This window comes from Mus caroli, unplaced genomic scaffold (genome assembly GCF_978045245.1).
Source record: "Mus caroli unplaced genomic scaffold, Mus_caroli_1 scaffold_5, whole genome shotgun sequence".
Lineage (NCBI taxonomy): Eukaryota > Metazoa > Chordata > Mammalia > Rodentia > Muridae > Mus > Mus caroli.
In genome coordinates this window covers 7,620,356-7,641,906 of record NW_028227260.1, presented here as the reverse complement: position 1 = coordinate 7,641,906, position 21,551 = coordinate 7,620,356, and the positions used below count along the sequence as shown (strand labels likewise).

At 41.4% G+C, this 21,551-nt stretch overlaps 1 protein-coding gene, 1 non-coding gene and 1 pseudogene across 3 annotated transcripts in view; 1 reads left to right on the top strand and 2 right to left on the bottom strand.

Moving 5' to 3' along the window:
* Window positions 1-7,076: 7,076 nt before the first annotated feature.
* Window positions 7,077-7,182, bottom strand: LOC147004470 (U6 spliceosomal RNA). The gene has a single exon (XR_015047208.1). It is a non-coding gene; the product is annotated as a U6 spliceosomal RNA (small nuclear RNA).
* A 1,343-nt stretch (window positions 7,183-8,525) lies between these two features.
* Window positions 8,526-21,551, top strand: part of Pir (pirin) — a 101,613-nt gene continuing 88,587 nt past the window's right edge. For both annotated transcript variants that reach the window (XM_029473315.2, XM_021153257.2), the window contains exons 1-3: window positions 8,526-8,715; window positions 10,667-10,795; window positions 19,330-19,422. In XM_029473315.2, the coding sequence (XP_029329175.1) occupies window positions 10,700-10,795; window positions 19,330-19,422 (189 nt within the window). In that variant the 5' untranslated portion in view covers window positions 8,526-8,715; window positions 10,667-10,699. The remainder of the gene's footprint in view (window positions 8,716-10,666; window positions 10,796-19,329; window positions 19,423-21,551) is intronic.
* Window positions 15,080-15,367, bottom strand: LOC110287039 (small ribosomal subunit protein uS14 pseudogene; annotated as a pseudogene).

Below are 21,551 nucleotides of genomic sequence, written 5' to 3'. Positions count from 1 at the left end.
AGGAGGAGTGGTTTCCTCTAAATCAAAATGCCACAGATTTATTTCCTTCTTCTAGTGATTCTCTTCCCCTGCTCTTCCTCCTGAAACTTTCTTTGGCTCTGTATTTTCCATGGTTTCAGTTAACTTCTAACTTTTAATTTTAATTACATGACTTAATTGACTCCAATTGTAGTCTTTATTATGTCCTTTGGCAGACATGATCCTTTGGAACTTTCTGGACAGCTTGCTTGTGCAAGTCTTTAGTGAGCAACAGCCAAAGGGGCACACCAAGGGATGGGACTTTGTGATGTGACGAGGCTTGTTCCCTTACACTCATGGTCTTGAATCCACTACAATTGAAGCAATGAAAGGGAGAGGGTAAAAAGGGAGAAGAGAGAAGGAAGAGAAGAAAAAGGAAGGAGAGAGGGAGGGAGAGGGGGAAGGGAGGAGAAGGGGAGAGAGGGAGGTATTCTTTGCTATGGAGTTGGGGACCCCACAAACACTATTGTACTAGCAGCATATGTTGCCTAGAAGGTTTGCATCATAAGATATGGGCCCACATCTTGGTAAGGCCACTGATAGCATTCCTCCTGTAGCAGCCTGCATCTCACTGTCCATGGCTATGAATGCTAATCAGCTAGGAGGAATCATCTAACTTTAACTTATTATTTTAAATATGATTATTTCAGTCAAGTCCCCCTGGATTTCAGAGACTCATATTCCATGGCTAATGTGTCTATCTCTATTTCAGTTATCTAATGGACATGTCAAATTTAACATGTTGAAAGCAGACTTTCTGGTTAATCCCTTCAACTACCCCCTCCTATATTCTTCCCCTCCTTCAGTTAATAATAGCTCCATCTGTCCACTGGGTCAGACCAACCAAGGTGGACTCCTTGTTTCCTTACAAACTCAGGGCTCAATCTTTCATGAACCATGGGTATCACTATATTCTAAATGTGTCCAAAAACTGATCACTTTTCAGTATCTCTGCTGCTACTTCTTGGTCTAAATTAGAGTTCTCTCTCACAAGCATCAGCTTGGCTACATTGAGAATTCCAGTCCAGCCTAGGCTATCAGAATCTGTTGCAAAACTCCACCACTGATACAAGGCATAACTAAGTGGTAGAATGCTTGGTCTAGTATGCACAAGAGCCTAGGTTACACTCTGGGAAGCACTGAATGGATTAATGAACAAAATGTAAGTCAAATCTCATCATTCTCTATTCTGAATCCCTCAATGCTTGCCAATTTTCTGGTTCCCTGGAATTACCTCTTACGTCATCTCAGTACCTTATTTCATCTTACCAACTCCTAAGACTGGCCTATTCAGTGAGGACCAACTGTCCCATGGTCTTGGCATTGACTGTATCTTCTAATGAGTAAATGTCCCAGAAATCTGTCTAGCTCATGCCTCACCCTAGACTTGCTTCAACATGGCCTGTTACTAATGAGTCTTCTCTTGGCCACTCAGTTCAATACTATAACCTGGGGGACCCTGACCCAGCATGCCCAGTCACTTTTACTCTTTTCTGCTCCCCCTCCCCTATCCAGTAGTGTTGGTTAAATGGTGTCCTGCGTCCAGTTCACCACAAGGCTAGGGTCTCTTGTGGAGCAGGACTCGTTCACCACAAGGCTAGGGTCTCTTGTGGAGAGTGCTCGTTCGTTCCCCATACCATTGCCAGGTAGGCTTTGGGCTTTGCGAAGCTGCAGGACCCCTGCTCTGAGGGTGGGGAAGCACAGTCTGAGGTCCCTGCAGACTGGCAGAGTTGGCTCGGGGGTCAGGTTCTTAGACTCTTGGGCATCCCAGATGCTGATGGAGTGGGGGACCTTGGGCTGGATCTATATCCCAGGGCTGAAGGGAAGAGGGCAGGAAGAGAGAGCACCAGTTGGGTCCCACGGGGAGGAGAGTCCTTGCCTCGCTTGGCAGGTGGTTTGAGTTGGTGGAGTCCATGGCTGGGAGCACAGAAAGGCTTTTTGCAGGAGATTAAACGCAGCTCTTTAGAGGAAGACCTGCTCCATTGTTCCCCAGGCAGGTCTGGGTGAGAAGAGACAGTCTGTCCCTGGTTTTAAGCCATTTATTGTCATGGTGAAAAGTTGTGATGAGTGAAACCATACACCACTTCTCAGGGCGGGCCTAAAGTTAAATACCCTTTTCAGAGAGGAGTGTCTGGGAAGGAGAGCTTAATTGGCTAAGCCCTTCAGGCCTTTAGGTACCTCATTAAAATGGAGATCTGTCTTGAGGCTACCCACCTCCTCTACCTGTGGAGGGGCTTGGGGCATTGCTCTTATGTGACTGATGGCCACAGAATTATGGAGAGCTGAGGCCTGTGTCCAGAGCCTGGTGTCTAGGAGCATGGCAAAACACCTTCCTTGCCTTGCAGAATCACCTGCTGGGTCACCTGGGTTTTAAACCTAGCTCAACCAGAAACTAGACTGCCTTTCACAGTCCCACACAGTAGTACTCATTCTCTTATATAATGCATAATTGCTAGTGACGAAAGTGTAAACCTACAAGGTCCCTAACAAGTTTCTTGTAGCACAAGCTTTCAGGCACGGGCAGGTGTTTCTATCACTCCATCACCTGGTGCATGTATCCCCTTTGCTATTAAACCAACCTGCTTAGAAGTTGGGATCTGACATGAATGGTTCAACTCACTGGAAATTAAGATGAATACATCACCTCTCCTGAAGATGCTTGTGTATCAAATCTTGAGTTCAGTGGCAAAAAAATAACCTTGTTCCCTGTGGAAAGAGATGGGTATGTGGAGTGTTTGAAGAAAGGCCTGTTTTCTCACTTTGTAAATACCTAGGATGCCTTTACTTTATGGATGCTGGTGACGGACATTCAATCATATTTCCCCCAGTTCGTTGGTGGAAGGTAAGGATTGGAAGTCTAGAAAGAGTCAGAAAAATGAGTCAGTCCTACCTGTTTTCTCAAAAGAAAATCAACTGGAATAGATCAATTGTGTATTTGTGTGTTGTTGAGGGTGATTACTTTTCCTATATAATGGCAGAGGTGAGCAATTATGACCAACTTACGCCTATAAAACCTCAGGTGTTCACTATCTGGCTTTTTTTCACAGACAGAATTTGCTAAATCATGTAATACGGGAATTCTGCTAGCTGTAGGAATGACCTTATCACTTGGAATTGGATTTAGTAGCTTGATTCTGCAGATATTGTACCATGTACTAGAGTTGGGAGCAAAGAATGTGGTCAAAGAGTAACTTTATCGATGCTTTCTAGTTTTCTTTCCCATTTGATTTTTAATACTTAAACAAAATTTTATCATGAAAAATAGCATAGAGAGATGTTAAAAGAAGCCACAACACCCATACACCACTACCCATACCTTACAAATAACATTCTCTTGACATAGAATTTGTCATGACTCTGTTTACCCATCAACCACATTATTGCTGTTGTTGCTAATGGTGCATTCCAGGTAAGTTGTAGACATCCGTGCACGCCATTCATAAGCAGCTCAGTTGACTTAATATTAGCTAGGGATTATTAAAGTTAGATTTAACCTCATGTCAATGCTGTGGTCCACAGAGCCGTCTTCTTTTGGTCAGAAGACACCATTTTACAAAAGTTGAAAGCTGAGAAAGGTTATCAGGTTAATTAAAGTAAGAGTTAGGGGAATTGGCCACCTGTATCTCCCTGCTTCTCTAGTTTCAATGGGAATCACTTTTCAAGCCAATCATCAATCAAGCATGTGCAGGATTCTCCGAGTGTTCTGAGGCTCCAAAGAGAAGGTCCTAAGTTGTCTTTTTCTGGGACTTTTGCCAGAGCTCCAGAGAGAAGGCAGAGAGGAACGTAAGTGTAGCTTCTGGGTCAGAACCTATCACATCTATGAAAGACATTCTCAACCAGGAGGAGGTGGGAGTCATATGTACCCACCTTCTCTAGATATAACTGAATATCTTCAACTGCCCAGCAAAATGCTGACCCTCATATACTACTATTGTATGCAAAATAATTAGTTCTTGGCTTGTAGCCAAGTGGTTTTTCTGGGTTATTGGCTGTGAATTTCTAATAATGAATATTCCAGAGATATTGGCCAATTTAAAGAATAGTAGCTATATTTTCCTGGAAAGCAATTTACCAAAATCCACAAACAAGAACATTTGAGTTGATGTCTTAAGAAGGAAAATAACTACAAGTGATGGAGTGTTTAAGGTGACCACACACTTGTATGAAATAATACATTTAAAAAGATATTCAGTGTTATAAAGATGAAAATCAATATATTGAATAAAAGACTAGGGTTTGTAGCTCATTTGGGAGAGTGCTTGTCTCGAATATACAAAGCCTTAAGTTTGATCCCTAGCACTGCATCAATCAAGCATGCTGTTACAAGATTGTGATCCCTGTACTCAGGAAGATCAGAATTCAAAGCCATCCTTGGCTGCATAATGAGTTTGAGGTCCTGAAAGTGTTAGAGATCATTATTGGCCCAGGACCCCACAGTCCAAGTTTTCAGCACAAAGGAGATTTTATTTGTCCCAGAGGACAGAGGGCAGGGAATAAGAGACAAAAACAAGAATAGAAAGGGGAGGAGAACAAGGGAAAGGGGGAAGGGGTATTTGTCCCAGAGGACAAAGGACTGCCTCTGGATAGAAAGGAGACAGACATGGCCTATAGAAAAATGGCAGTTTATAAATGTACAAAGGGAAACCCTGTGTTAGGATGAGGTGATTAATTGTAATTGGCTATGCTAATTAGGTGAGCCAAAGGGGGCTTTTGATTGCTGAACTTTAATGCTTTGATTGCTGGACCTTGTGAGTCAGCCTGAGGTAGAGGAAGTGGCCAAATAAGGAAATAGACCTTGGTGGTTAGCTTTACGAATATAGTCTAACTTTTTTTTCTTTTAGCAAGACAGAGGAGAATAGGACAAGGGTAAGGCTTGCTAGAGCCTAGCTACACACACACACACACACACACACACACACACACACACACATACACACATACACAGGAGTGGGGTGGCTATGGACAAATATGTGTTGACAATATGGGGATCTTTAAAGATTATAGTAGTGGAATTTGGAGTCATTTAAGAAAGACTTTGTTCTTTTCCATGTCAGCATAAAGGTTTCTTTTGTGATACTCAGGATTCCAAAGGTGATTGATGGTCACATATCCAGCCAGCTGCCTACATCCTCATCTCATTGCAAATAATGGAAAAGGCTCTGAGTTCAAATGTACAGGGTACATTTCTCCCTCCTAAGATGGACTCTTTCACGGTGGAGCAGTTTATGACCTGTACTCCATTTGTAAAAAGTCTTCCTTCTCCCACCACTGTATTTCCATTTTAGACTTTTAGCTTTTCAGAAGTATTCTCTGTGTCTCTGTCTCTCCCTTTCCTCTCTTCTGAAAGGCCTACAAGAGAATTCCTCTGCTCCACCATAACTACACATGCCCTTGCTCTTGTCTTATACTTCAAGACCTGTCATCGCCTTCTCTGAATGCAGAGGTGGAGCACATTTAGAATTCCAGAGAAATATCCAAAAAGGTGTTCGCTGAAATATCACTAAGAACATTGCCATTTTTCTGAAGTTCTTTTATCATTAATGCTATTTGTAACAGAGGAGCCTTTTCACCGGCACATCTGCACTTTGGAGGATGTAACCATTATCATCTAGATCCCAGTGTAATAATGGTATGTTTCGATTAATGGCTGGTTGGTTGTCTTGGCAATTAATTAAATGGACATAGGTACTTTCTGCAAAGTTAGTCACTAGCCTGGAACATTTTGAAAATCTACCTCTTTTCTCCTATGACGTGAAAACTGTTATTCCGTTTCCTATTTTTAAAAATAAACTAAAAGCTTAAAGACACTGGATTTTACTTAGAATTTTGTGGATCAGGAATTTGGAAGGAACAGTGTTGGGTGTTCAGGTTGTATCCATGTGGCTTTGACTGGTACAGCTGGGGCTGAAAGATCCATTTTCAAGGTGGTTTGTGTTAAAGAGCAGCTGGTTTCCACGTAGCAGCGTGTGGCGCCTGCCAGGTCATTTCAGAGATCCCTCAGAAATGGCACAATGACTTGGTCATGGCAGCCACAAGCTCTGCATAGACCCAAGAGCAAAAGGAGTAATCAGCATATTTTAGTGGAGTGTCAGAGTCATAGTTCAAAATGAACTTGTGAGGTAGAAGCTACTGTTCAGCCCATTGTAGGAAAACGGGATCTTCCAAAAGTCGATAAACAATGGCCTTAGAAAACAATATATAGGTGATTTTCAGGTCAAATGTCCTCCTAGACTTGAGGAAACAATTAGCACAGCTTGTCCAGAGAGCATGCCATAGAAAGCAAGAGCCAAAACGTGAAGTGAAAGTGAAGTAAAGTAAGTTTTAGACAGGCACAGGAAATTAACAAGAGAGAGGTGTGTATGTGTGTTCATCCCTCCGCACCACCACACAAGTGGCTGGGGCTGAGAACAGTTCAAAGACATCAAAGAACTTTCTCCCAAGCCAGTGAGAAGCTACTGAGGGCTCCAGGCATTTGCTTTCTATTTGCCTGCCACTTGAAAAATGGTTTGGCCAGTGCTGAGTCTGAAGGCAGGAGGAGTGGGTGGTGATTGGGGAAGATGGATAGAGGCCTTCAAAATGGGAAGGTTTGGATGCGCTGAACTCTCTGAATCCACAGGCTTTTGTGTTGAAAGAGTGTGAGGGCAAAGCTTTCAGCCCAAGCCCCGCACCTGGCTGAATGTTGGACTGGTTGAGGAAATACAAGACAGTTTATTTATATGGTCTGTAATGTGCCAGTCAGGGTGTTCATACTTCTGTTTTATGTGGAAACTATTTCAGAAATAATTACAGATGGGAAGGAAGTAACAATACCTTATTAGTTCATGGCAGTTTGAAGTTTGCATGCATAATCTCAGTTGGTCTTGAATCTTGAATCGCTGAAGGTAGGCAGAGTCAGTTTGAACCCCACTGATATAAAAAGCTCAGGGAAAAGAGTTAAAAAACAGAATTTATTGTGAATACGTTTTAATATAGATTTGGGTATCAGCATTAAGGAAGACAGATAGCCATTTCAAGAAAAGACTATATACACCCATGTGTGGCCATGAATTGAGGCAGGGAGGGGAGAGTACAACTTTATGAATTTGCATGTCATCCTTGTACAAAGGCCATGCTATTTTCCTCTCTACTGTTCCCATTTTTAGTGTGTTCTGCCCAATTGAGCACCAGGGAAAAGTCTTTGTTCTTCCACTTCCCCATTCTTCTACAGCAGGAATCTGCAAACTATGCATGCAACCCAAGTGGATACACACCCCATATCTATTTTCATGTAGTCTGAAAGGTAAGAATGCCTTTTCACATTTTGAGGTTGAAGAGGCTGGGGATCTAGCTCAGTTGGTAGATTGCTTGCCTAGAATACACAAAAGCCCTGGGTTCAGTCTCCAGCACCATATACAACTGGGCACGCTGGTGAAAGCTACACTGTAACCCTAACACTTGGGAACTGTGGGAAGGAAAGTCAGAAGTTCAAGGTTATCCTAGGCTCTCGAGGGAGCTAAGACCAGTCGGGGATATGGGGACTGCCCCCCAAAACCAGCTGAAGTATAAAGTCAAAAGAAGACTTTCATGACAGCTGAAAATTGTACAAATTCAGAACATAATCTTATGAATTCTAATTTCATTATCCAAAATCAAATTTTTATTAAAACGCAGCCACCACACTCAGAAGGCGTTGTCTCTGGCTGTTTCTGGCTACAAAAGCAAACGGGAGCAGTCTCCACGGAAGACCCACATAGCTGGAAAGTAAAAAGACATTTACTGTTTATCAGTTTCCCAGGCTCCTTTTTTTTTTTTTTTTTTAAAGAGGCATCACTTTCACTCTTTTTCCAAGAAAAGACAATAAACTTCCGGGTATCTAAAGAACATTACGTATGATAGCCTGTCTTCTGATTAAAAGTCCTAGGAAAACTAGATTGCTTCCTGGCTGTGGACAAACCCTCACCTCCTGAGGCTAACTCTCCAAGGCCTGCTCCTGAAGCCCAACAAAACTCAAGCCCTTATATGATTCCCTATTAGAGTGTGCTTTCTCTTTCAGCAGGAACAAAGATTCTTTGGTTCTTACGCCTGCTCTGCCTCTGCCCCATTCTCATTGGCAAACAGCAAGAAGCATATTTATTTATGAGAGACAACTGTGTAGTACCTATGCGGAGACATGCTCATTTCATTCTCATTACAACCTTACAATCTTGGTCCTGTCAGCTTCACCGCGCTCATTTCACTGGGGGTAATGCACAGAGAGGCTGAGTCACTCCCCCAAATGGGACAAGTGGTTAGAAAACATTCTTGCTCATACGAAGCGTTGGGTGACAAGATGACTTGAGCGAGGACAGGTTTTCCAAGAGATTCTAAGGAGCTGCAGAGCACTTGAGTGTCCCACACATTCCTGGGAGGCGGGCAGCGCGCCCCCAAGAGGCCGGGGTGCGCATCACTCTTTGGACCGACTTTCAAAAGGCAGATCCAGAGAGCCATGGGGCGGAGTCAGAGAATCCAAACCCAGGGTAAATAAAGGGTGTGTCACCCGGTCCAAGGCCCCTGAGACCTAGAGACTACCGCCTTCTGGAGGCCCGCAACAAAGCGCTGAGTCACGCTGACTGACAGCAGGCGCCCGGCAAACCTGTCTTCCCTTTGCTGTGTCCCTGCCGCTGTGGAGTCTAGGCACCTCCGGCTGTGGCCTCCCTCCTGGGCCTGCGCTACTGCCCAGTGAGTGGCCTGGGGATCTCAGCCCCAGCGAGAGTGGTGTGTGTGTGTGTGTGTGTGTGTGTGTGTGTGTGTGTGTGTGTGTGTTGGGGGTGGGAGGAATGCCCGGACCAGTTTTCATGATGCTGTCTTTCCCAGCTCACTACTGGGGCTCGGAGGGGAGCTGAGGGAGGGAAATGCTTAAATAGCCATCATAATTTGAAAAGATAGCTTGGTTTTTCTCCTGGCAACACACTGCAATTAGCTAACTGCTTCATCCTTGTTCCTGTGTATAGGGCCTAAATGTGGGAGTCTGGAAGAAGCCAGAAAAATTAGGTGGAGGCAAAACTACTTACTTATGTGTGGATGATTACGGGGATGGACCCAGAAGTTCATTTCTGTGTCCCACATTTCATGGCCCAATAGATGCATGTTGTTTGTCTGCTAGAGAGGATCCGTTTTAGGATCTGCCTTCACAAACTGGAGGATGCTTCTATGTTGAGTCCCTATAAAGAACAGCAGCTCACTTTCTTATAGCCCTATTTACATCCTTTGAGGCAGATACTTCTTAATCCCATTGTATAGATGGACAAGCTGAGACACACAGCATCCCAAATGAAAGAAGCCTGGAATGTGACAAAACTGAGATGTAAATCTAAGGTGTCCAGTTCCAGAATCTGCATGTTATTAAAGTGCATCTCTTAGTTTAAGGAATCTTTGAAGGATTGGTTAGAGTTCATATGGTGATCAGATCTGGGGTTTGGAATTACTTGTCTGCAAACACCTGAAGTTAGAAGTGTGTGTGTGTGTGTGTGTGTGTGTGTGTGTGTGTGGGGTGATTGTATTTGTTGTGTGATATTTCCTTGGTTAGGACTTAGACTTCAATCAATAATGGAACACTTTTGAATAATAAATGTAGTATATGTGTTGCTCCTGAACCATCGGTTCCATTGCCTGGGGTACTTCATAAATGGTTTGTCTGTGCTTTAGAGGACTTTATTAAGAAGTTCAAAGATTTCTTGCCTAAAAAGTTATCTGCACAAGACCTACATAAAATTAAGTCATCCAGTAAGAGTACCAACACAGATGGGAGAAGGTTCCATGAAGTACCACCCCTAACTGAGGAAATTGGGCAGTTGGAGGCTGCTGGAGTAGGAAGTGTCAGTTCTCTTTAAGGAACTGACCCCTATTAGGATGCCTATGCTTCAGTAGATGACCCAACACCCATTCGTATAAGAATGTGCACCACTTAGCCTCAGTAGGCTATGGAAAATACAAGATTACGTTGGGAGTGAGATGTGGAGCAGGGGTCTGAAAGGAGTTGGAAGGGGAACGAAGGGTTGCTATGATTAAAAAAAAAAACTCATTGTAAACATGCTTAATATTATTAAGAGACGAATTTTTAAAAGTGGCCACAGACTTTAGAGATAGATGGGTATTTGAATTCAGTGGCCCTTGCAGATTTCCTTCCATGCCAGCATCATCATATTCTGGTGAGAGTCACATACCCCTAGTGTTTTCCATTTGCTTTCAGTATCACCAAAAGAGCTCCCACTTCCATCTTCCACCGCATGTCGTGGGGTAGCCACTGAAGGGTGTGTGCACGGTGTGAGGAGGTCAAGTATGCCTGCCACTGAAGGGAAACATAGAAAATGTTCTTTAGATATTCCTGCAGTTCTTCCAAAGAGTTACTACTGCTAACCTTTGGACAAGATGACTGCAGGATTCCAAGAGGTAACTGCTAATAATGGGGTTCTAGGTACCTCGTAAATACTAATACATGCTCACCATCACTGTGTTTCCAAAAATCACTTAATCTAGGCCCTGTTCATAGTCAGTATTCAGTAAATTGCCACTATAAAGATTTGGGGCAAGTCTAATGTTAATATCGTTAGTTTATAATCTGTAGATGTTTCCTCCATTGTGATTTCTTTTGTTGTTTATTGTCTTTCTTCTTTTTCTCCATCCTCTACAGCTCAACATCAGAACTTTCTTTATAAACTTCAAAATGGCATCCTCTAAAAAGGTTACTCTCTCAGTGCTCAGCCGGGAGCAGTCAGAGGGGGTAGGAGCACGTGTGCGCAGAAGCATTGGCAGACCAGAGGTACGCAGGGTGGATGAATGCACCCCCCTTTGAGCTTTCCTTTCTAAAGCAACTAGTGGGATTTTGAATGGGGATTTGGAGAGAGAAGGCCAAGCTGGTCTCAAGCTTCCCTGTGTTATTCCAGTGGGAGAAACATGGAACTCCACAACTGGGGCTCCGTGTGGATCAACACCAGCCTAAAGGAGGTTTCTAGTATGTGGATAATTAGGTTCTGGGTAGCAGATGCAGCTCTGGGAGATGTGACTGGTCTTCTGTGCATATCCATGTACTGGCTTGAGCTGAGAAGCATGCTGGCTGTCAGCCACAGCATGCATATCCTCAGATGTGCCCAGTGTATATCCTCTCCATCCTTGCTTACATGCTCATGCTTCAGTGCATGGGTAACTGCATCTCAGCTTCAGATTCCTAAGAAAGGCAACCTGATTGGCTGTGCATGGGTCAGCTCTCTGACTAATCACACAGAATAAAGGATTTGTATTTGTGCACTGAGACCCAGCTCTATTCACCTCCATGTGTGTATGTGGGGGGAGGGCATAGGGAACTCAGAGACTATAGCTCTAGATGTTTTCCAACATTAGAGAAGGTCTTTATTGGAATACTAGGGAATACATGAAATTTACGGACGGATCTTAGTTGCACAGAAAGGTATGGAATAGTGGTCCCAGCCAAAGGCCATAGTGCCATGCTACATTAACTGTTGCGAATAAGAGAAGAGATGCATTGTAGGGACAGGTTGCATTTTGGGAAATAGGGCTGATTTGTAGCTTTTACACTCTACTCCAGAAATTTCCTACTGCCTCATTGCTAAGCTTTATCTCTATCGTTGCATAGAAGTTACTGTGTCTGCATTTTGACTCAAAAGTGTATTTGAAAGCATTCACGGACTTGTATTGTACATTAAGTTTTGTTTGTTTTGCTTCATTCTGTAGTACTGGGGATTGCACACAGGGAGGCCCTTGTACATGCTAGGCAAGCACTCTATCACTGAGTTCCAGCCACAGCCCTCTTTTTTGGAGTTGCATTTATGTATGTATGTATGTATGTATGTATGTATTTATTCATCTATCTATCTATCTATCTATCTATCTATCTATCTATCTATCTATCTATCTATCTATCTTTGAGACCAGAGTCTCATTAAGTTGCCTAGGCTGGCCTTATACATGAAATCCTCCTGCTTCAGCCTCCTGAACAGCTGGGATTTTCGGGCTCACCTTTGTTTGTAGGGTTTGAAAAGTCATTGCTTTCTTCAGTGAGTGCTATCCTACACTGTTGATGGGTTTGATGTCTTAAATTTTAAAAATTTAACAAAAAATGTGTATGTGTGTGTTTGTATGCATGTGTGCGAGTGTGCAAGTGTGTGTGTATGTGGTTTTTTTTTTTTTTTTTTTTTTTTTTTGAGACAGAGTTTCAGTGTTTAACAGAGCCCTGGCTGTCCTGTACTCACTTGTAGACCAGGCTGGCTCAAACTCACAGATACCTCTGCTTCCAAATTCTGGGATTAAAGGCGTGTGCCACCACACCCAGCTGTTGTTTTATATTTGTATACGGCAAGGAATGGTCAAAACTAGCTTATATTATTTCACATAATTATTTTTAAAAGCTATTCTTAGCACATTTCAACTATATAATACATCATCACTTTATAGTTATCAAGTGCTATTGATTTCTTGAACTTATTCTTCCTGTCTGACCAATATTTTTCCGTCATCCCATTGCAGACTCTGGAAGTCACCATTGTGTTTCTGTTTGTTTAGATTCCACACCCGAGTGAGGGTGTGCAGTATTTGTCTCTCTGTGCCTGGCATTGATTGGCCGTTGAGGTAGGCAGCAAACACTTCTCCCCCCTTTAGACCCGTCAGTCTTCTTTCTTCTGCCTGGTACTTTCTCTTTACAACATTAACTTTCTCACAGATAGCTCCTGAAATTTAAAATGCACTATTTTTCAAAGGAAAGACACAAATAAGTTTATCTTAATGGCTAAATGCATAGGGCCAGATGGAAGTGGAGCTATGCTCTATTAGATGTCATTATGAACAGAAAAACTAGAAAGAGCTCTACGACCTCACAGACACCTGTTTGGATGCTACTAAATGCATCACCAAAAAACCTTTTTATTTAATATAAAAATACTAGAGGACTAAATCATTTCCAAAATGAAAAAAAAAAGAACAAAACATGCATATTGAGGGTAGCTGGGACAAATCAGTCCATCTATCAATTATGTTCTATCTACACCAGTGGTCCTCAGCCTTCCTAATGCTGCGACCCTTCAATCCAGTTCCTCATGTTGTGGCGGCTCTAATGATAAAATTGTTTTTGTTGCTACTTACTTCATAACTAATTTTTGCTCCTCTTATGAATCGATGTAAACATTGCTAGAGATAGTTTGCTAGAGGGGGTTGTGACCCACATGTTGAGAACCAATGTTCTACATCATTGGGGATTATTTAGAAGGCAGTTTTGTGTACTGAAAAGTTTCACTTAACATGGTGATACAAGAACTTTCTGTCATTACAGATTCTTCACAACCATCATAAACATTTGAAAAAGCTTTGCCTGGATAAGCCGGCCATTACTCTTGTCCTCGGGTCAAGTGTTTGACTATTGATGTTAACATAATTTCACATTCTACAAAAAGATAGACCCCCTCCCACTCCATGAGCGGAGAATGAAGGCATTGGTCTACATTGAGAAGGTTACTCTTCAGAGTCTATTGACCAAGGCTTACATTCTGAAGAAATACAACCTTTGGACAACAAAGCTATTTTTGCATTGACGCTGCAAAAGTGTTCCCTTTTAGTAGCTGCCACAAGTTTTTTTTTTCTTCTTCTTCTCTTCCTATCATTACAAATGTTGAAGTTAAAGAGGAACTTATAATTAGCCCTTCTATGGTTTATAATAAAGAAAAGATAGGTTGGGGATGGCTCATATCTTTCAATACAGTTATCCATGGACCAGGCTAGGCAGTCACAGTTTGAACGACTGAGCAGCATGCCTTTGGGAGGTGGTTCCTTTGTGCTCCCAGGAGGAGAGAAACCATCTCTTATCTGCACTTGTTTTTATGTTGCCCAGTTCCACCAGATACTGTTCAGAAGAATGTGGTTGTCTTTGGGTTGTTTAATTATTTAAGAGAATACTTTGAAACAAAGAAAGCTAGAGGGATTAGCACAATGAATGTCCTGGTCCATATCCTGCCTCAAAGTATTTTCAACAGAAACCCACATGTCATCTTGCTCATCAGAATTTCAGTTTGTTTCTTGGAAATACAAGAAAACAAGAGAGGGTAATGGGATCTATGTGACACAAAAGTAGAAAGGGCGAACTACCTCACCAGTAGGAGGTAATCAGCAAGAGGAGAAGGGAGGCATGGATAAATACACAGTATAGTGATATATGAAAATAGCACAGTGAAAATCATCATTTTGTATGCCAGCTCACAAATTACTGTAAAGATGTGGAGGGAGATGACACAAGAAGAGAGGATGATAAAATTAATTATATATAACTATAAATAAATATATTTATAATACATACCTATATAATTATAGTCCTCTTATAATATTGGAACATTCAAAGGATTCCATATTATGAAATAGCTGTTTGCTAAGGCAATAGCAACCACCACTTGTCCTCTGACACTGAAGGGAAGATGAGGACAAAAATGTGTAAAGGACAAATATCAACTCTCAGGCCTCATTTGATAAGGAATGGCCCTAAAAGTTTTACCCTAGAATTGCCTTGTGGTAGCCAGAGTCAACCATAATGACTAGCTGGAAGAGACTAGAGAATCTAACAAAAGTACCACCCAGAGTTTGTGGGGTGTACTCTACATACTTAGAGTTATTCTGGATTCAATAGAGGGTCATTTCAAATGCACATTATCAGTCTTATCTCCCAAGGCCTGTGCTTCGGGCACTTCCAGCACTTCCCGACTTCCCAAACCTGCTGGGCTGTTGGAGCTTTATTATGGGGTTGCTACAAGCCAGAGGGCTGGTAGCCACAGGTTTTGTTTGGAGTTCTAAAGATGTTGAAAGAACAGTCTTGGAAGCTGCCAGTTAAAATTGGCAGCTAAAGGTTTTGGAAGTAGGTAAAGGAAAAGAAACACAAGAAAAGAGATATGATTGAATTGGAGATGTAGTTAAAACATTTTAGAAAAGTCAGCATTCTTATAGAAATCTGTTCTTTTTTTTTTTTTTAAGTTCTTCACATTTTTATTCTTTGTGCATGAACACTAGCATGATCAGTTCCACATCGTAGTCAGTCGAATCCATTCAAGGTCGCTTAGTCCAACTTAATGAAGCCTATGTCCTTCGTGTACTGCCGGAAGCACTGGCGGCACATGTTCAGCCCCTATTTGTGGATCAGACCCTGGCAGTTAGAGCAGACACAGCAAGAGTGGGAACCCTGGCCGAACTTCTGTGGGTGACTCCAGTAGAGCTGCTGGTGACTGGCTCTGGGGGACTTTTGGGATAGCATTTGAAATGTATATGAAGAAAATACCTAATTAAAAATAATAAATTAAAAATAAATAAATAAATAAATTGGATGAATCCAAAAAAAAAAAAGAAAAAGAAATCTGTCCTTGTGGACAGGTGGTATATGTTTATTGAACGTGCTGCTCAAGCGATGGTAAATGCTTGCAGATTAGTAAGAATGAATTTTCAGCCCTCCTGCAAGTAGCACTTCAGTGTAGCAGTGTAACACAGCTGTGTCCTCTTCTTTATTGGTGTGTCTCTTATTCACAACACTTGGCTTCTGGCCAGTGAAGTAAGTCCATCCCTCTGACACTTGATCAGCAACCTGGGTTCTGTAGCCTTTTCTTATGCAGACTTTCTTCTTGTGGGTGTGCTCATATGGCAGAGATTAGTGACTGAAAGGAGCCAGTGTGCAATTAATACACATCATGCTGACATGGTTTAAATGTATGTGTCCTTCCTCAAATCAGAGTTTGAGATCCTAACCTTCAAGTTAATAGTATTAGCAGGCAGTGTCTTTAAGAGGTAGTTATGTCATGAGGATGAAATCCGCATATCTGGGATTAATGACCTAATAAGGGTGATCACAGAGAGTTAGTTGGACCCTGCCATCATGTAAGGACACAGCTAGAAGGTATTGCTGCTGTTGCTGCCTTAGTCTTGAACTTCTGAGTTTCTAGCACTGTAAGAAATACATTTGAATTACTTTGAAGGTACTCACTTTATGATAGGTTGTGATAGCACCTTGAGTGAACTAAGACAAAGCATGGTACCAGTTTCTTCTATTGTTTTGGGCAATAGTTTCCGAATTCTTTGTAGATGACTCTTTATCAAATAGCCATTTGGCCACAATCTTAATAACATGCCTCCCCATTCTTTAAAAGTGGGCTGCATATTTTCCAAGCCTTTCAAATATAATTTTCTTTTGATCAACCATTTTGTGTATATATTACTTCTCTCTTCTTATATTTTGCCACACGTGGTCAAAGGGAACCATGTCACACCTCCAACACTTTGTCTTTAGCTGATTTCATTACTTGACAGTTCTGCTCTCCATGGAATTGACAGTTTTTGCCTTGTAACCAGGATCACCTTTCCTTCAGCTTCCAGTGTGTGCTTCAGTTCTTTCTGAGAAATCATGTGTGTTTGTTACTACCAATGTTTCGTCCAGGATTGTTCAGCTAGTGTTTAAGATGATGGAGGGGGAGTGCTGTCTGTGCCTCTCCCTCATTCCTTTTAACCCCCCAAATTTCACACTCCAGTGACTGTAATGTAGCTTTTTTCTTGGATAACTCTCAAAAGCTTTCTAGACTTGAACGTATTACCCAGTCCTCCAAACCCCAAAACCATCTCCATATTTTGAGATTTCCATTCCAGAGCAAAAGCAGTGAATAACTGATGTTCTATGGGTGATTGACAGTGAACGGGGTTTACTGAAGAGAGATACTATGTTTTGTCTTCACAGATTATTTGAGATCAGTTTATTTGCCCATATGAATCTCCTTGTCACAAAGAAGCAATTGAGACATATCATCTTCATCCATATTAAAAGACAAAGAAGAAAAAGACACATAGTTAGCTTAGTTGATAGATAGGTGACAGCAAGAAAATTCAAAATCCGGGGCTGGAGAGATGGCTCAGTGGTTAAGAGCACTGACTGCTCTTCCAGAGGTCCTGAGTTCAATTCCCAGCAACCACATGGTGGCTCACAACCATCTGTAATGGGATCCAATGCCCTCTTCTGGTGTGTCTGAAGACAGCTACAGTGTACGCCTATACATAAAATAAATAAATAAATAAATCTTTTAAAAAAAAAAAAAAAAAAAAAAGAAAATTCAAAATCCACTGATAAACGTAGAAATGGAAAGGCAGCTCTTTAACCCTATGATAGGAGTCTACAGAAAAATAGAAATCTGCAATTATAAAACTTTATAAACAGCCAGCTGTATAAAATCAGGGACGTGACAACGACACACACCTTTTACCATCGTTTTGTTTGTTTGTTTGTTTGTTTTTGTTTTTTGTTTTTCGAGACAGGGTTTCTCTGTGTAGCCCTGGTTGTCCTGGAACTCACTCTGTAGACCAGGCTGGCCTTGAACTCAGAAATCTGCCTGCCTCTGCCTCCCAAGTTCTGGGATTAAAGGCATGTGCCATCACTGCCCGGTTTCTTACCATCGTTTTTTACTCAAAGAGGTGCTAGCTTGCAAAAGAAAGGCAAGAAGCAAAAAGAGGGGTAAGTTAGGGATGGTGACTTAATCTTGGTGGTGTAGTGCTTGTGTAGTGTGCGTGAGACTCCAGCTTCCATCTCCCACCCACCCCCAGCATTGTGGGGAAAAGGAAATAGAAAGTACAAGGTTTGAAAATGAGAAAAAGCTAAGCTATTTGCTCATGGGTGTTGGTTGAACTCTTGCTCTCAAATATTTGTCCCCTTCCTGCAATAGGATTGTATGTTTCCACCCATCTTTAGGTGTGTGACTCATGAGTCCCAGGGTAAGTGTCCTTCTCTTTGTTTGGCCAGACCATGTATGTGCTGTTTTAACATGAACCCCAGAAAGAGAAGATGCAGAGGCCAGCTGGACTCAGCAAAACCTAGAGAAATTGCAACTTTTGGTTTTAAGTCAAGCAAAAACTATTTGTATGAACTACTGGAGGAAAGCTTATTGATAGATACACTGGTGCCATGACCATCTTAGGAAATAAAACTCAAAAGAACCTCCAGGGCAATTAATAAAATTAATAAGAACTTAGCAATGTTCAAAAGTCATATATTTATAATTCCCAATAGCAAACTATTCAAAATGTAATTTTAAATGCAGTTTATGATACTATTTGAGTATGATACCCAGACAAATTAAAAAATACAAAACCTTTATGAAGAAAATTATAATTCCTTATTGAAGGACATTTAAAGACTTAAAGATAACATGTTTTTAAATGAAGTATAGACTTAATTTAAGTATTTACTTTTTGTTTGATTTTTATCTTTTTTTTTTTTGCTAATTACACAAACTTTTAATGAGAGAGCCAAGTTGGTGTCAAAGATGCTGCCTCAGAGAATACCTAAGATAGAGCAAAACGGCAGGAAAGGGTCAGAGGTGAGTGAGAAGCCAAGAGAGGAGTTTCAAGAGCCAGAAAGTCTTGGAAGTTCAGCTGATCATTTAGTAATCACCAAACCAGATTGATTATATTTAAATCCAGACCAATAACAATTTAGTAATAATGTATGGGTATTTATAGACTATTCCATTGCAGAAATTTCGATTTGAGCCATTAATAAAGAGTAAGAATTGACATATATGTGCACAATCATATGAGTAATTTATTGTTGATAGAAGAAACTAAGGGCTTATTTAAGCTCATAAATAACATTATTTATTTAAATTATAGTAATAAAATATTTATTAGAATAAAGCCCTTCATAAAATTATGAAGAAAACCTGTTTCTGTACAAGAATATTGAGGAACTGGTAATTTTATATGCCCATGGAATTCTGATGAGTGATGGGCAGAGACTTTGCTGAGCATACCAATCTCTCTTACACGCTTCTTTCTGGACCATCGTCCTTTTTTCCTTTCCATTTGATTAGCTCCAACATGACTTCAAGACTCAGCTCAATAGCCACTTCCCTGGTTGTAAATTTCTATTAGAAGTAAAAAATCAAATTTTCAAAGGCTTTCCTGATGTCACCTGTTCTCATATGTGTGAAGTTGTTTTCCTTGAAAACACTCATAACCACAGCTTAGTTATTGATTTTATAAACACCTACCCCGTGATGTTAAAAATCTGTTGCAGGTTGATAATGACTTACCTGACTATATTGTTGACAATCACGAGGTGTTTGTTCACTCTTTACTCTCCTCCTACAATGTCAATTCTAATGTAATTGATGAATTGTTATGTGCAGGTATACTTTCTTCCTGAATATAATTTGCAGTTTAGAAGGTTACTTACTGGTTGCATAATCTTCAGTGAGTTTTGTTAGATATGTCTATGAATGTAGCCCCCATAGTATGACTTAAAATCCATGTCTGACATGCCAAATTTTATTATTCCAGTTGAAAAATCTGGATCCATTTTTACTGTTTGATGAATTTAAAGGAGGAAGGCCAGGAGGATTTCCTGATCATCCACACCGAGGATTTGAAACAGTAAGTACAAAGATTTGACTACAAAAGTGTGTCTGAAAATTTGATTTTTATTTCTAATAGAAAATTCAATCAGAATCAGTGAATGTAGGCAAAAATTAATTTAGAAGATTCTTGCCATAGGCTGCTATATAGTTGCTATAGTTATTTTTATATGAAATACACTCAAATTTAAATATTAACTATTTTAATATTATTTAATTTGTGTCCTGCTGACATTTCTATCTCAGCAGTTCAAAAAGAGCAAGAATTGGCTTATTATATAATTGGCTCCCCTGGCAATGGGGAAAAAGACACCTTGTTGGTGGCAGTGTTCTCAGTCAGGAGCAGAGCAGATGACAGTCCTCTGTTTGTCCTAGCTTGATGCCTGTCTTGGTGGCCAAAGCTGTTTTATGCTTAAGACATATAAAAATCAAATCAAATACAGACAGCATAGCACAGGAAAAAGAAGACAGACAGATACCTGTGTTCTACCATGCCACATGGTGCTAGAGAAGGATGTCCACAGACCTGCCCTCTCCCCCAAGGCACAGAGGCAGGGGCATAGACACGCAAAGCCTGGCTTACTACCACACAGTGCAGTATGGGAGGAGGAAGACAGATAGAGACCTGTGGACCACCATGCTACCCACAGACCTGCCTTCAGGTTCACGGCACAGGTGGGGTGTAGATACCCATTTGCTAAGACGATGTCACCCAGGGGCTCACTAACCTCCAGCCCAGCCTGCAGCTGGAATCATAAAAATTTGCAAGTATGTGGTGGGCAGATGGGAGAGAAAGAGAAGTGGGACAGCTTGAGGTTTATGGAGAGAAATGGAACTGGAGACTCAAGGGTAGAGAGGAGGAACCTATTGAGAGTGGCCAGCCCTGCCACCTGGGTCACAGTAAGTTCCTAGCCCCAGCTGCTGCTGAGGGTCATGTCTAGGTTAGGTTCATTGCTACACAGCGGCAGGAATCAGTGTTGATGTCCGTGACTCATTTTTGCCACTAAAGAACGAGGGGACATCCTTGGTCAGGGCATGGCCCCAGCTTCACCCAGGCAGCACAGTGGAGCTGGCCCTGGTGGTGGGGGTTCGGTAGAGCTGACCACACCACTCATTTTACATATGGTGGCACTGGTGCCACCTCTTCACCCCCAGCAATTGAGAAAGCTGCGCACAGTGTCATGATTGTGGAAGAGCTAGCTCTGTCCCTTATCAGCTGCAGCACTCAGGAGAGAGGTGAATTAGTAAATATTTATCCAGGGCTTACAACATACGAGGGTTGGTGGAAGCTGATCTTTCAGATGTTGGGGGTGTGCTGTATGTTATGGAGTGTTGCTAGAAGACAGAACAAGGCTTGAGCCCTGCTTGGCTTCCATATATATTCTAGTTAAGGGAGCAAAAACAGACAGGGAAAGATTTGACCACTGTATTTAACCATGGAAAGATTTAGCCAAGAGACTTCCAGAAACAAGATGAGGCTAGTTAGATCTGTGTTCCTTCGTTTATACATTTGCCTTCAAGTTCTCTCTGCTAACACTTTGGCTGCACTGTGTCTGTCTTACTTCACACCTATGATGAGAGTCACACTTTCACCTTCTTTATACCTGTATTTGATTCCAATCCTTTGTCCAGAGGTCTAGAACTCTGGCTGCCCTGTTCCAAATCTTTTAAGCTCTTTTTACACATTAGTATCTAGTAGTATCTAGTATACTAGTATCTAGTATCTAGTATCTAGTATTAGTATTAGTATTAGTATTAGTATTAGTATTAGTATTAGTATTATTGTTTTTTAAACAATCCCAAGAGGATGGTACTTATTCTTCATTTGGTCCCAATGACATTAGATTTGTTCAGTTTAACATACATGTATACCTCGATGGTAGCCTTGAGCAACTCTCTTTCCTTAGAGTCGGGAATTGCCTGACTTAACATACTCAAGAGGATTATAAATTGTTTCAGCTTAGATTAGCCCACTCTTCTCTGGCTCTTGTTGAAGGCAATGACTGTATTAAACAATGGCTGCTAAACTTCTGTTTCCGTTAGGTAAAGTGCCCTGGTGGGGGCACTGCTTTGTAAATCATATGGTATTCAGCTTTAAAGAACTTGGTAAAGAAGCTTAGCCATAGAATATCCATGTTTGGCCCATTT